This window comes from Brienomyrus brachyistius, chromosome 2, assembly GCF_023856365.1.
Source record: "Brienomyrus brachyistius isolate T26 chromosome 2, BBRACH_0.4, whole genome shotgun sequence".
NCBI classification, from domain to species: domain Eukaryota; kingdom Metazoa; phylum Chordata; class Actinopteri; order Osteoglossiformes; family Mormyridae; genus Brienomyrus; species Brienomyrus brachyistius.
The window spans coordinates 10569450-10586235 of record NC_064534.1 but is presented as its reverse complement, the minus strand read 5'-3'; the positions used below and the strand labels follow the sequence as shown (position 1 = coordinate 10586235).

The following is a 16786-nucleotide window of genomic DNA, read 5'->3' as shown; positions in this document are numbered from 1 at the left end:
GCTTAAAATTGAATATTGCAATTTTATTCACAACCAGACATCACATACCCATTTATTATAAAGGGTTTAAAATGAACAATTGAAAAACAATTTCGATTAAATATACCAAACTCCACTCAAATGTTTAGTATTTACATAATTTGAAACACGCTCAGTCTCAAAAAAATTTAAGCACCCAGACAGAGTGGCGGAAATGTCATGAATCTGCTGCTGGTGAAAGGTCATGTGACTGTATCACAATGATTATAAGGTCAGATCAAACGGACAGCAGAGTCGGCAGTATGGGCTCACTGCTGGTCCCACGTCACTAGGGTGTGGCACCCCCCCCCAAGGGGGTCGTACAGCCGTTGTATCCTCTCCAGCGGGAAGTCGGCCCGCTGCTGTTGTAACTGGCCTAAAATGTCTTAAAGATCTCAATCGATGCATCACTATAGTCTCGTCAAATAAAACCAAAGCAAGAATAGAACTTTATTTATTTTAGTCTGTAATTTAATATTGCTGCCAATGACAGTGTATGCAGCAGATGAAGCAGGCCTATTGAAATGGAGGAATTAGGCATAAATAACCATATATTTTTGCAACACACTTTTAGACAGTCATTTCGTGCACAGGGTCTTTTAGAAGTGTTCTTGTACATCCACTTACAGCAATATTAATTGAAATACACAAATATCCCGATTAACTGAGGGTGGAGGTGTCAGTGTCGTCTGTGAGGCGCTGTCCGTTCAGCACCACCCGAGCCCACGTCTGGCCAGCTCGCTTCCCTTAATTTAATTTTGTTTGTCCAGTACGTGGTTTTATAAATCATTGTAATTCTGACTCAGTAATGTGAGATGTGTCCATTTGAGGCCTCGTCACAGCACAGACAGCAGGGTTGCTATACGAGCTTGGGTTACCCCACACTATAATGCCTTCTTGATGAGTATGAGAGGCTCTCATTGACAGCTGATCCGCAAACACGCATTCAGAGAGTGTTACAGTCTAACTCTTTTGTTGACTCCTGGCATTAGCTCTAGATGAGTCACAACAGAAAGAGATTTCGTAACAATCAGAGGCCGTTGGATGGAAGGGACTCGGGGTCACAAACAGAGAGACTTTGTTTTATACTATGCTTTTCCCGTAGCCTACCTATCACGGCTTCTTTAGCTTGTAATGTCTCAGCTCAGCTACAGTACAGCAGAAAGCCAGCTGAAAAGATGGAACTGCGCGTATTGTGTGGTGTTTGAATACAGTGTCTCTCATGATACAATGCGAGCTGTGTTATAATAAATGTTTTTTGTTCTTACAATAAGCTCCTTGTGGAATAGCGTGACTTTAAAATGAACGATTTATAGGACAGTGATGGTGAGCTGTAACAAGGAAGATGAAATTGGAGTTTTAAACGTTGATTTTATGTCTCTCTCAATCGCCCCCTTCTGTATAATCAGCTCAGGTGCCTTTACTTACCCAGAACCTGGGATACCAGAGATTACATTTTCCTTCACCACATAAGATGACTGCTTATTAATACTGTACACTGGAAGCATTACCCCTGGTTAGCTAGAGGGAAGAGTCCTGTTCACCAAGGATGATGACATAACTACAGCCCTATAAAACCTTCTGTCTTCCCATTGCATTCTCCTTTGCAAATTATATTAATAATTAGTCATTGCATAGCGAAAATGGACAGATCATCCAGGGCAAATTTTCTTTGTGCTCCATATATATATAAATTCGGCATTCGGTTGGAGGCAGAGTGGACTATCAGGCCCCATTTTTTACTTTAAAAAGAGGTTTAAATTGCAGCAGTCGACTGTGGTCGTCGCTCATTTATTGTAGGAAGCCTGTAAGACAGTGGGGTAGGTGTGTCCCTGCCCCACCCAAACCTCTGTGCCGTGCTAATTCCTGCATCCCAAAATATGACAGTCTAACAACAGTCTGTTGTATGATTATGTTTGTACAGGTGTTAAATTAATTACCCAAATATGGTTTGTGGTACACTTCAGTTATATTAAACACAGAGAACAAACAAGTGCTTTTTGGAATGTAGAGTTCCCTTAAAAAGGAATAAGAATTGAAGTATCTGGCAGGGAATTTAGTTACTTGTTTAGCCATGAAGTTATTGCAATATTATTAATATGTAATTACATAAACCAAGTGATAAAGTGTGTTTGTAACTACGTTGAGGATTTTGATACAATCAGTATGTATCAGGAGTAGATGCTTTATTCTTCATATCTCTACAGATCAGATATTCTTCTGTTGAGCTTAGGAAAATAGGTGGGTGGTCAGTCATTGTACCTCACTGCCACCTTATTGTATCTGAATAACAGACCTTTTTTTTTTTACCAGACAGTCTGCAGAATCACCACAAGAGGGCAGTGCAGCACTGCTGATCAATTTGAAAACTAAGCATTCCCGCACTGTGCAAAAAATGTTAGTTTTAACGGTTTAAATATTTTTATTTTTGTATTATTTTATGTATTAAGTTTTCATTTGAAAGCGAGTGTAATTTTATTAGTTTTAAAGTTAAATACTGTGCCCGTTTTGGACACACCTACCCACAGAAAGGGTTGTTTGTACTATTCTCTACATTTTAGAATAATTATAAAGACATGAGAACTATAAAATAACATTTCTGACATTATGCTCTGACCGAAAAAGTATCAAACGGAAAAAAAGCTTTGTTGGGAGGTTGGGACAGCTTGGCGTGTCCAAACTTTTACTGGTAGTGTACATAGTCATATTTTGGTTTTATATATGCTAGTTTCCGTTTAAGTAATTTCTAAGGTTAGACTGAAAGCCTTAGAACTATTTTATGTGTCTGATCTTTAATGAATCCTAAATTAATCAAGCCTACTAATATCCTGAAAATCCATAAAACATATTCTAGGTAATACTAATGTTTTACAAGAAACAAACATTGCAGTACGTGGATGGGAGACCCACTAGGGAAGCTGGAGAGCTGTTAGGAGAGGTGTTGGTGTGGCCAGTAGGTTAGTCCATCCTGTGGTCTTTGCAGATCCCAGTGCCCCAGTGCAGTGATGAAGACACTGTGCTGTAAAAATGCAGCTGTCCTTCGGATGAGATGTGAAACCGAGCTCCTGACCCTCTGAGGTCATAAAAGATCCCCGGCCCTCCTTTTAAAGAGGAGGGGTGGTACCCTGATGTCCTGGCTAAAATCGCCCACTGTGGCCCAATCAAATCTGGCCTCCTGATCATCCCCTGTATCTTACTGGTGAATTCTCTCCTTCACCACCTTAGCTACTGTGTGGTGAGCGTACTGGTGCAGAATGGCTGCCATCGCATCATCCAGGTGGGTGTTACACAGAGGTGGTGGCTGAAGTGGCTCCCCACTGGTTCTGTAAAGCTCTTTGGGTGTCTTGAAAGGCGCTATATAAACGTAACTTCAATTCATTTTTAGGATTTAGTTGTAGCTGTATTTTTGTTTTTTAGTTTAAGTGTCATATCTTATTTATGTTTATATTCATTATATATATATAATATTTCAGTTTATCATTTTCATTAACAATATTAATAATCCTGCTGCAAACTTTTTGTCATCAAGGTTTTCATTTTCACAAGATGATAATTTTATTAACAGTTTTTTTTTTTAAATAAATGCCACCAAAGTAATATATCTTTAAACCTAAAATGACTTTGCACTTTAGTAACCTCAGTACAGGATGGATGAAAGTAACTGTACATCCACCAGCCTTCTGAGTTCCAGAAGGTTTTTAATTATGTGCACTACTGTATGTGTGCTTTCCAGGGAACGAATCCTCAACTTTTCCATCATGTCAAGTTTCCTTAACAGTTCGCTACTTACTGCCTGCAATGTGTTGGGCACAGTACTGCTAAGGAAGATGGGTAAACTACACAGCAAACTGTAAACCATCTCAAAACCCAGCATCACGGAATGCTGCCGGAAATTCTATCAGCAGGAAACACTCCGGCGTACAGAAGAGTCTGGAAAAGCCGCTTCCTGTGGGCATAAGCCCTCATCTCAGCAGAAAAAAAACAGTGAGACACTGTTAAGTGTGTATATGTGCAAACACAGTGCAGATACATGCCACTCCACAGAAAAGGCAGGTGTGCATTCAGAGGCTAAAGTTTAATGGCACAAATAGAGAGAGATGTGCTACTTTAACATGGTGGATAGTAGGGCACACATTTCACAGAAAATGATCATACACAGTAAAAAAGAACTCAGGATAACTTTGGCTCATAGAATCACATTGCAAATACTGGGGGGAAAAAGGAGAAAATCCCTATCAAATAATCATGTCGCAAAACATTTTAATCATACTATACTCACAGTAAAGATAGCTGGAGTTAAGTCACCCTTTTCAAAAGGTTAGAAATTTTCTTATTCAGAAAGAGGGAAGCAAAAACTCATTTTTAAAATGAAGTTGAAAGCAGGAGCTCATTCAGTCAGTAGATATTGAATCAAGTTTACATTCCACAGTGTTTCAGGGATCCCACAGAAAGGGAGACGTATCGTCATCAGGACATGCTGTCTTATGCGGGGAGTGACACGTCACCAGGGAAATGCAAAAGAAACAAAAGATAATTTATCCGGACTGATCAAGTCGTTACTGTTTGTTTTTCGCGAGCTTAACGAGGGAAGATATGGACCAAATCATGGAAATAAATTCACAAAATAATTACGTTAGAACTCTGATCCTGCCGATCGCAGAGCGTGCCGTTTGCCTACGTTTGCACGAGGGGATTGACACTTAGCATTCGATTATTTGCACAATCCCTAGATAATGGGGCTTTTTTTTTTTAACCCCCACAACAGAAACTGTAAATGCCATAGAAGCAAAACAAAAATTGGCAGCATGCTGTAAGGAAGTCAGACTATGAACGAAACTGATTAGTGCAGGAACACCTTCTTGTATCAGATCATTTAGGAGGGGTATCTAAAAATCATGTGTGATGTGAGAAAAGGGAAAATAAGTTCTCCAAAAGGCCAGCACCCGCCCCCTCCCCCCCAACACTAGCAGACCTCAGTGTACCATCAGTCCGACCTTCATCTGTACCAGACCGGGTCGCCATGGTTACAGGGGCGGTCTCCGGGGTTATGTAGAGGTATGAGTGACGAAACGAGTTTATAATTTTGAATATCAAAACATCCACTTGAATCATGCCACCGAGATGCACGCACATCACTACATCAACATAAAAAAGTCCCTCCAGATCGTTAGAGTGGTTCCTCACTTTAGAAAGGTGGGGGGGGGGCACTATGAAACAGGGGTATCCCAGAGCCATGCAGTGGGCCATGCGTCAGAGCTGGGAGGGGAAGGACACTGGGATTCAGGGCACATGCTCCCCCCCCCGCCCCCACCCAAAGTGGTTCCTCCTCCTCCCCCAATACTTCCCACAAAAACATGCATTTGGCATTTGCCCAGACGATAAAGCAAACTGTGCCCCCCCTCGCGCCCCTCCACCATGACCAACGACCGCACGCAAACAGACACAGACAAGTATAAACACCTCCCTGATGTACATTCTCCGCCGCTGGAAATGGACACCGATCTCCTCGCGCCTCAAAAACCGGCTAATTATCATGGCACCCTTTGGAAATACATAAAGTATAGAACGGGTTTTTTTTCCAGTTTCTGGTTAAACTGGTCAGCTGAGCACAGATGTGAAGGAAGAAAACAAGGATCCTGTGGACCGTCCAGGACTGTAAGCGAAACACGCTGGCAGAGGCCCAGAAGGGAGGAAGAGCAGGAATAACACTCTGTATGTAAAGTGAACGTGTGTTTGGGATTCTCAGATAGATTAAAGGGAAAGATGATGGTGAGGAAAGCGACAGACTTCGTAAACCCGGAAAAATCCAGCCATCGCATATAAAAGCTATTAATCTGCTATTAGATGCACACTGGAGAGCACGAATCCAACCGCAACAGCTGGAATTCATAACAATACACATAGCCCACTTCTGAAGTATCTTCAAAAAGTGAGTATAATTTCAAAGATGCTTTAGTAAGGGACATCTTTAATCTTCCTCTGAGCTTATAACTTGATACTTTCAGACGGAACCAAAAGTACCATTCAAGAAAAATGAGACAAAATGAAATTAAATGAAAAATGATTGATCAGCAGTGCTGAGTTGCATTTGAGGACTTTAATGTCCTCGTTCCAATTTTTTGGGAGGAAAAAACAGTTTCCATACTAGTACTATCATAATCAGGGACTGACATAACTGGTAACAGCGTGAATGTTGAAAACAAACCTTAATTTTGCACTGATGTGACAAGAAATTATTGTGCATTTTAACCTTCACATGCTAAGTTGTACCTCATTTGCGGTACAGAGGATAAAATGAATGGTAATTTCTTGTCATATTGGCACAAAAAAATACGTATGTATTTGCACTTGCACATTAATCGATTACTGCACGTATCGCTTTTAAAGGTGAATGCGTACTTGCATACCAGTTATGTCAATCCCTGACCATAGTTGATTGACCCTGGCCTGCACACAGACCACCATTATGCAAGTGAGCTCTGTTCCAGTTGGTCACAAAAGTGAATACAAACAAGGCGAATCTGCGCTTTCTCTCCTCTCCTTGTTCGCTCTGCTGACGGTCGTCCAGGCCCACTGTGTGTTCACAGTTTAGTCAGATCCCGCTGTGCCCTGGGTCCCGGGCCCGCTAAGGATGAGGTCATAGTTATGGGCTGATGAAAGCCAGGTGGGGGGAGGCAGGTGTGGTGTGGTGGTGGGGGGGGGGGCAGACAGGGCCAAATCAGTGCAAAACAAAAAAATGAGCAAACCAACTGACCACTACAACCAAAGAAAACCCAGAGGTCACTGCAATCAAAGTTCATCCTTCATCTCATGAATCATACTAGAGGTGTGTCTCTATGCTGCAGTTCCTAAAAATACTGAGTGACGCCAGCCCCCCCCCCCCCGATTCCCACTTAGCTTTGATCCCTGGGAGAGTTAAAAAAAAAAAATACAAAAGTGTTCTTTAGTGTGACTCAAGCAAAACAACCAAAGCGGATGTGGGAGTCTGGGGTCATTCCGAAAACCAGCAGCAATCCAAGCGCGGATTTTTTTGGCAATGACAGTGATATGAGCTTCATCTAGAACTGATGCATGCCAAGGCGGGCCAATGGCATAGAGGAGGAAGAGAGGGACAGGAAGAACAGAGAGATGACAGAAAGGGAAAAGGGAATGGAGAAGCATGTAAAGCCTGGGAAGAGGCTGACAGGAAGCAGCTGCTCCTAAAGGAAGTGAGCAGGCGAAGTCCCGAGCGCCTCTGCGGTGACGGACCGGTAACGGCGACTCCACCCCAAATTTCTTCTTGGAAAGTCGTCCTGCTACAAGAACGTCTTTGTCTTTCACTCCATGGGCCGAGACCCCTGGTTGACACCATCTCCCAGCCAAACATCCCCCTCCCCCCAAGGATGAAGTCTGCGATGGGGCCCTCGAACACCAATCCTCAGGCCGCATGGTTACATCAACGGAACCAAGCGAGAGCAAAATAAACAGGAAGTACAAACTGCCACGAACAAACAAAAACAACAACAGCGGGCTGCTGCCAGGGAGACCGACAGATAGTGAGGATGCGAGTGACGTGAGGGAGATGGGGGCGGGGGGGGGGGGGGGTGCAAGACTCATAGAGAAAACGAAAGAGAGGGAGGCAGGGAGAGAAGAAAGAGCAGCAGAGAGAGAGAGAGAGAGAGAGACAACAGCGCAGCTAGAGCAGATGTCTCTGCTACCTTCCCAACAGTCCTGGGCCCCCACACCCTCAAAAAATAAAAAAGGGGAAGGGGATGTAGAGAGAGTTGTTGCCTGACAGGACGTGGCAGGAGCAGGAAGACGAGAAGTAGGACGATGAGAAGAGAAAAGGTAGAGAGATGTAAGGCCAAGGCGGGGGTCAGAGAGGGGGGTTGTGACACTCGAACATGACAACTCAACGGACCCCAGGCACTTGTTTGGCTTGTGTTCAGAAGGAGCTGGTGGAGGGTGTGGTCAGTCTCTTCCCGATGTAGACCCTGAGGACACCAAAGCGATGGAGAGGGCTCCTTACTGACCAGTCCACTGGGCTGCCGGACAAGCGGCTTCCTTCAGGACGCACAGCCACATTCTCACATGCTCTGCATTTTCAACTATCGCAACCAGACAGCCGTGCGTCTAATATTAATTCACTTACAGGACTTTCATGAACTGAGTGAATGACTAATTAACTGAGATCACATCTTCAATCAAAAAAAACATTACAGGTGAGGTAAGTTGTAGGTTTGGTAAAATGTTTTTTTTTTTTTTAAAAAAAAAAACTTCTGAAACAATTCAAATAGGTCTGTTGTGACTTTTTTTGAGACTTGACAAGATACTACACTGGTAAATCATCTCACTGTGTGTTGTGTGTAGTCATGTATATATTACATTGTGGGGACCAAATGCCCCCACAATGTGATAAAAACCTTTTTTTGACCTTATAGAAACATTTTTGTCGGGGCCCACAAGGGGAAATTTCGTTTTATAAAAAAATGCAATCAAAAAAACTAAAAATGCCAAAAGTCTCATATTTAGTTTGGTTACTTACGGTTAAGGTTAGGGCTGGGTAGGGGTTAAGGTCGTCATGTTGGGATTAGAGTTTCTCCCATAGAAATGAACGGAGAGTCCCCACAAATATATGAGTACAAGTCTCTGTGTGTGTGTGTGTGGGGGCATGTTTGACATACTCACCCCAACCCCAGTGCCAGGATGTGGGAGAGGAACAGGGAAGGGATGAAGACCTTGAGGAACTCTGCAGAGAAGATCCCCCCTTTCTTCATCGCTCCGGTTTTCCGCATGCTCAGGGTCAGAGATCGACGAGGATGCCGGAAATGGAACTCTCTACGGATACGGGAAACACGGGGGTTACCATAGTCACCACGTCGTAGCATGTGACTGATGTCACCTTGCCATCACACCCACATAGATCCCATATATGTTCATGGGATCCGTGCTTCAGATCTACCAACAGATTTTCAAATCAAGTGATCACCACTTGGTGGCGAGATGGGTTTGCTGCACAGGGCGTAGGCTGGATCGACCGAGACAAGCAGTAGGGGTTTGCTGGGAATATCTGGCTGAGGCTTCGGGGCCAGATGGATTCAACTCACACCTCCAGGAAAAAGTTCTCACACGTGCTGAGCGAGGGTCGAGATCACGGAACCTGAATGGGCCATGTTTAAGGCCCCATCTGCTGCAGCTGCCTTGGGGATCTGATCAGAAGTCCGTCAAAATTAAGGTTTGTTTTCATTTGCAGTAGTACGAGCACAAGTATACGAGTATGAATGAGTATTGGTACATTGGGACGCTTCATCTCGCATATTCTATTTTGCTCCCTGGAGTCCAGTGTAGGGTCAGCCATTTATCTGGGACCCCTGAAGCAATAGAGGGTTAAGGGCCTTGCTCGAGGTCTCAATGGCAGCATCAATCTGGCATTCGTGGGATCTGAACCGACGACCTTCCGATCCCTGGAGTTCTAACATGCTGAGGAGTCTGGAGAGGCCACAGAGACAGATGACTGGACGATCCCAAATATGTTTTGGCAAATTGTTTGATGCCTCAGGAGTGGGAGGCGAGACCTGGGTCAGGGCTCCTTAACCGGGTGGAAAATCCCTCAAAGTCAGGTGAATGGGAGCCTATCACTGCAGATGAAGTCACAGCTGATCAGAGGCATCCGCAGTGAAAAGCAGTATTTGAACTCCATATTGTGAGCACTGGATGTCACTGGAGGGACATTACTGATGCGCCTCTTCAATATGGCACAGACAGTGGGCAAAGTACATGTGAACTGGCAAACAGGGGAAGTTGCTTTTAAAAAGGGGGATCAGATGCTGTGCTCCATCTACAAAGGGATGCTACTTCTCAGCCTCTCAGGAACAGCATATACCAGAGTACAGGACAGAGCAACAGACCAATAGTCGACCGTAAGATTCAGCTGGAACAATGCTGATTCTGGTCGTACTTCTGAAGAGTGGACCTGCTCTTCTCCCTTGTACAGCTGCATGATTATGCTAACAGTCTGTGCTTTGTGAACTTGGAGAACGCATGTGACCACGTGCCCTGGTGGAAGTACTAGAGGAACAAGGGGTGCCAGGGATTTGATGCTGAATGTCAAACAGTGGGAATGATGATCAGCACCGTGGAGGCCACTGTACTCTCACGGAGAAGAGTGGATTGGCCCTTTCAGATGAGGGGGGCACTCTGCCCTGTCTCTGTCCCTAATATCATGATCTGTGAGTAATGACCAAAAAAAGTACAGATGGTTAGGGTGAGGTTTCTCCGCAGGGCTGCCAGATTCTCCATCACGGAGTGCGGAGTTTGGAGATCTGGACGGAGCTAGAAATAGAGCCATTCGAGGAGCCATCTGAGGAGATTCAGGAATCACACAAGGATGCCATCTGGGATGGTCCCAAGGGAGCGATTGCGGGCAGGTCCCACATGGCTGACGGCCCGAGGCAGACCCAGGACATGCATTACATCTCCTAGTTGGCTTGGGAACATCTAGGGATTCCCTATAAGAAATCAAAGTCTATCGCCATGGAAACACAGGTCTGATCTGACCTGCTTGGCATGATGCCACCATGTCAAACTGGAGAAGTGGTGGGAAATTAGGTTTCATTGAGGATACATTTTTGTAAGTTTTGAGGGAACTTGTCTTGGAGACCCAGAGGTGTCAGCAGTGGGTCGCCAGAACCTTCCATCCATCCACTGGAGTGAGCCTGAAAGACGAGGCTGGGGGACCAACTCACTTGGGCGGGACGTTCTCGGGCCGGCTGGACCAGTCAGCCACCTTGTCAGGACCCTTCATCAGCAGGATGTCCTCTTCCCGCTCCTTGTCCAGAGCTTCTTCTTCTACCTGCAGTACCAAAAAAAAGTGCCGAATGACTTGGGAGGGGTCACTCACCAAGAAGTGCGATCAAATCCAAATCCACAAAGGTGAGGGACCCCCCAGACATCAGAGAGGTGCACAGTGGTATGGGGACCCCTGCTGGTGGGAGGACTCTGGGACAGGTGTGCCGAACGTCCCTACCTGGCTGTCTCTCCTGCTGGGCATCTCGACGTCAAAGGTAATCTGACCCTCATTCTGGTCGGGACTATGGGGTCGGGGGGGGCTGAGAAACAACCACGTGTCACTCAAAATAGTGGGGGAGGATATCATGACCCACACATACACCTGTCCTGCACAGCATTCACATTTAATACCATTTTTATCCAAGACACAGCATTTTATATCTGGGAGAAAATAACTGCAGGACAAACAAGTAGTGCATTAATTTACTTTTCAAATTGACTTTCCTAGTAGATCACAGCACTTTTGTGTCTGAGCGTCAGAGAGGCACAGCGGTCGCCTCCTGTCCTGCAGTCGCCTCCTGTCCTGCAGTTGCCTCCCGTCCTGCAGTTGCCTCCCGTTCTGCAGCCGCCTTCCGTCCTGCAGCCGCCTTCCGTCCTGCAGGCTGGAGACTCTGCCTGACATACCTGCCACAGGAGGAGCTGCTCTGGCTCGACTCGTGCTGTGCATCCAGAAGGATCTTCTCCATGTCACCGTTGTGGATGGATGAAGACGAGGGCACGTGCTCCAGACCCCCGCCCAGGCCCTCTTCCTGCTCCTCCTCTGCTATGCTAAGAGGAGCCTCTCCCACATTCCCGTTGCCTGGAACGGGGGCTGTCAGCGGTACATTGGCCAGCAGGGGGCCACCTGCTGGAGTGTTCCCGTTCATTTCCAGCTCAACCCAGGACCCTGGGGCAGAGAAATGGCAACAGGTTTGCAGTGACCTAGGGTCAATATTTTCCACACTGACCGGAACATCTTCCAGTGCCCGTGGCATTCTCATATTCAGGTGTCAAAAAAACACTTACAGTACTTGAGAGCCCCACCCCCCCCCATGTAATACTCCACTGACAGACAACTGGGAGCTTGTCCCACTGCAAATGCGCACTCGGGACAGGGAGTGCCAACTGGATGCATAGCGCAGTGTGTTTGCAGGAGAAGGCCCACGTGAACATCAGCTGAGATACCCCGCCGGGCACGGTCCCAGAGAGGCAGAGCTGAGAAACGTGTGGAAGCATATCTGCACAATGGCTGCCGTAGCAGCTGACACTCAGTAGGGTGCAAGACAAGTAGGGCACCTACACCTCTCTTTAAAGTCAACAAGAAAACACTCAAGCTGTCACCTTTGTAATTAGTATTGGGGTAACGTCGTACTAAACCCCAGCTAAAACATCAATATAACTATGAACATACTAGACTGAATATATTTGCATGTAAATGTATATTAAATTGGGTGTGGGTGTGTGTGTGCATGTTTTAATAAAAGGGCTTGTATGGATAATTATTTCATAGACTTTATGTCTGCTAGGCGACCGCTGGCTCATTTAGTTTCCGCACCGATGACTTGTCAGTTTATATAATTACATGATGAACTGCTCCACAGTCATATATCCAGGCTAATTTGGTGTGGCGTGAAAATAGGCAGGACTGATTTGAAGGCAAAGACTACAAAGATGACAGCCGTGAGTTCAAGCGAGGTAAGCGGTCTGACTGCAGTTTGGTTTCCCTTAAACGTCCGAGTCATATTTCAATAGATTATTGGTTTTATTCTAGTCTTAAAGCAGTTATGAAGTGTGAGATGCTTGGAGCAGCTTCTTCAGTTACCGGACGGACTTTGGCCACGGGGTCTGGTGGTGGTCCTCTATAACTCCTTCCAGTGAGCAAGAACCAGTATGTCTTAGAACATGGAATTGCCTGAGAAATCCATTAATGTGCTTTCATTTTGCACGTGGCAAGTTTGGTGACCAGAGATGATGACGGCGTCACGTACAACATACCAGAACGGCCCAACTGCATTGCATTTTTGCTTGAACGTCGACCTAAATTACTAATACAAACTGCCTAAATATACCTGCATGTAATCTTAAAAACCATACACTGTACTGAATCTTGGCATCGTATTATTAATGAGATTTTTCAAGTTAGAAAGGAAATCTAGGAACACTCTCCAGTTGAGCACTTGCACATTGCAGATGTAAACGTTCTTTGCTGCATCTAAAATTCTATCCTGACATTTATGGGAGTTATGAAAGAAAAGAAAAAGTACTTCGAAGAGGTTGAAAGGGGAGGTGCTGAGGGAGAGTGAGGGTGGCCCTTCGAAACTCTCAGAGTATTTCCACTTGACCCATAAGCAGATGCACATTGAAGTATAATGGGCTGTTGGCAAAGTGTGAGTATCTCTAAGTCAGGGGAGCTTCTAGCTATTGAAAAGATCAGGGGTCAAGTCAAGATTACCTGGGGCTTGACTTAGCTTTCTGAAGGAGGATAATTGGCATCGGGCTAAAATACTTGAGGCTATAGCTGATTTTCTTATTATGAATCAGAAAGATATGGATATCAGAGCTGACCTATGACCTGTGTACTTAGTTATTCTTTGGAAAATATATAAATAAGAAATTCCTTTCTCTATTTCCCCATAAATATATTAGGTTACTGACAGAAAAACACAAATAGCCTGCCAAGTAGGGGAAGCTTTTCAGAGCAAAGAGTGTCTAGGGGTGAATCAGCCTGAGCACATGCAGGGACGTAGAGCAGGTCTCTCTGAAGCACCATCTGACGCAGCTTTTCTGGCCAGACCGGGTTCTCTGAGGGGATGGAGACCGCCGACCCCAGCCTCGGCTCTGTCTCTGGAGCCCAGCCCATTGTCTTCCCTCAGCCTCATCAGAGGGTCACCATGACAACTATGCTCAACATTCCACTGACCGGTTGTCACCATGGCATCAGCAGTCATAAAGCCCACCGGTGACAAACATCTCGCCCTGAAGTGGGAGTTTGTTTACCCAACCGTATGCAGCTCCTGCCTGGAAAACTGTCAGCGCAGTGGAGAGAACATACCGGAATCGGCACCTGATCTGCCACATTCTGGCAATAGAAGAGAATACATTAAGAATGTTGTTTTTTTTTTATTAAAAACTATCACGCATTTCTTATTTGTCATAAAAGGAATATTTCCTTCTATTATCACACCAAAACATAATCAGAAGACAAAGTAATTTCTTAAAAATACTAACATTTGTAATAACTTCATTATGATCAAAAGGGTGCAGTTTTGCACCGTTCTGACTGCCCAGAGAGGACAGTGGGACTCGAATCTAAATACCGGCCGCACCCCACCGAAGAACATCTAAAACAACATGCTTCTATCCTTATAAAGCGACACTTATCCTTCAACTCTCTAAATAAAGATTCAATTAAGTCTTCTGCAGAAACTATTACTACAGCTTGCTATACCAAAAGCGATATGCAGCATCGAACTGTAACTTTATACATGTAGAAAAATCTATTCAAGGTAAGAATTCACCTTAAGGGCTACTAAAGGGAAATCATGTTCCTAAGGCAGGACCCAACATGTGTTTGCTTGAAGCAAAGGAGGGCAACCAGTCCACTACTGGTTGGCCACTGGCAAAAAGCTAAAGTCCTAGAGATCTCAGCTTGAGCCTTCCCGCGTTCACCGGCCACGATGGAGTCTGTGGGCTCTACCGCCTAGCCTTACTGGCCGGCTGGGACTGAGGACTGCCTTCGAGGAAGCGGAGGGGAGAAGCTTACGTAACGTCTGGAGGTCGGGGGGAGCAGTCAGGCATCAGTCCAGCTAAGGCATTAGACACCCCACCCACCACGCCATCACTCTCCCTACTTGCCAAGGGCCAGTCGGACACAGTGGAAAACTTTCTCGAGTGCTTTCAGCATGCCCCCTCCCCCTGTGCGACACCCACAAAACCCATAAATAGTAAGTGCTGTGCTGAACTGGATATTTGTAACGGGGATCATAACTGCCAGGCATGACGTTAGATCTCGTCATGTGATCATGCTGTTCCCCTCGTTCTCAAAGCATAAACAAGTTTACAACCAATGGCGCGTGCCTCATGCCTAATCCCTGGACTGGCCCCAAGATCTGTCCTTTAGAAGGTTTTCAAGGTTCTTTTGAAGACATTTTTCCAAGATCCAGTAAGGTGACACTATTATGGCAGGTACATGTGCCTGAGCCACCACAGCAATTTAATCACAATTAGGACAGCATGGATGTAATGATAATAATGTCTTCAATCAGTCACTACCCATGGTTGGCGACTGAGGGCAGATGAACATATCTGGGTGGGGGGGCTAGGCTGACATCAGCATGGAAACTTAGGTGTTGCCGATTTAACCTACAATTCCATTTTACCCAAGACCTGGTGTTTGCCAGGGCCCTGGGCTACAGCCTAGAATAGCCAATGCATTAATCCGCTGTCTGTGACACTGTGAATCAGGTTTTTGACCTTATAAATTTTCTTACAAGGTACAGTGACTGAAAGGTGATGCTATAATTAATTCACCGGGGGACTGGCCTTCGGGTGCTATTTTAAATGCATCAGGAAAGAAATAAACTAAGCTGGAGAATTACAGAATCATATAAACGTCACTTATTTCTTACATAAAACTTTACGTGCGTCGACAAAGCAGACTTCCTGCTTGTCAACAGCTCCTGTGGTTTATCCTTCCATTGAAGGGTGCACCCCCAACCCCCTACCGCCCGGCCACGCCCCTCCCCTTCCCTCCCTTCCCTTCCCTTCTTATAAAATCCCGGTAATCCTTTGTTTATGTTTCACACCGATCGCACATTGCGTTACAGTCCCAGTACAACAATGTATTATATCAAATTATTTCACAATCCCTGTATGTCAACGCTGCTGCAAAACCGCTGAAAGCAAAACACTGACGTGCGTCTCCATATCTCTTTGCAGACACAAAGAGGCACAACACTGAAAGCCTATAAAACAAGGACACGTGTAATTATGACGGATGCTGCTCATGCTGGACATCATCTCCATTTGGCATAACCTGTGCATTTTGCTTGCTTAAGATCGATTCATGATCACAGCTTTTAAATTATTATAGTGTATTTAATAAAAACCCCGCCCCCTCCCAATCTTGATATGTCATCCTTCTCGCCTTGTTTTCCATCAGAAATAAGCCCTCCTCTTCGACACGAGAGCAGTGCTCACTGCAAACGGTTGGTTTAAACACCCATCAATCACAAACACGCTCTTATGTGTCATTAACTTAGTCCCGCCCCCTCCCACTGCAAGCGATGTTATTGGTGGATGTAGCTTTCATTCTATCGCAACTTGTACGTCATTTAAAAATATGCACCCTTCCCCTCCCATGTAAAACAGAGGAAATTCCGTTCACTGATCCGAGGTAAACGTAGAGCAGTTAAAACTTGGCACCATTTTTGTTAAATAATATATCCGATCGTATTTTACGCCTATGCAGGCAAGCAATGCCTTCCGTGCTCTTAAATGGCACAGTCTTCGATGGTTACATACCGTTCAGACCAGGTTCATCGTTGTTGTTTTGCTGTGCGGCTGCAGCGGCGGACATCTTGCCTCCGAGTCGCTAGCGTCGGTAAACACGACGGGCGCTGCTGTGCCTCTCGCTCGCACATGCGGACGTGCGCGTAACTGTGTCCACCATGTGCGGCCCCACCTGAGCCGCGCTGACGTCAGCGCGCCCACAGCCAATATTTCAGCTCGAATGGGGGGGCGGGGGTTAAAAAGAAGACATAAGGTGTGTCACACTGACAGTCTCCCTGCCTCTCTCCTTTGGTACGTATCTTTACAATTTACGACCAGGGTAATTATATGAGACAAGCACACAAATCCATTACATTAAACGCGCAATCGTGTCATGAATATCAAAACCGAATTGCAAACGACGGGACAAAAAAAGCAACAACGATTGTGGGAAAATTACAAGTTACACGAT

General features: G+C 45.3%; 1 protein-coding gene across 1 annotated transcript; it reads right to left on the bottom strand.

Moving 5' to 3' along the window:
* Positions 1 to 4074: 4074 nt before the first annotated feature.
* On the bottom strand, positions 4075 to 16511 carry bnip3la (BCL2 interacting protein 3 like a). The gene is made up of 6 exons (XM_048989655.1): positions 16348 to 16511; positions 11470 to 11731; positions 11024 to 11105; positions 10743 to 10849; positions 8686 to 8835; positions 4075 to 7991 (listed from the first exon to the last, which is right to left on the bottom strand). Exons 1-6 carry the CDS (start codon positions 16400 to 16402, stop codon positions 7943 to 7945), a joined length of 705 nt encoding a protein of 234 aa, XP_048845612.1. The 5' UTR covers positions 16403 to 16511; the 3' UTR covers positions 4075 to 7942.
* Positions 16512 to 16786: the final 275 nt, after the last annotated feature.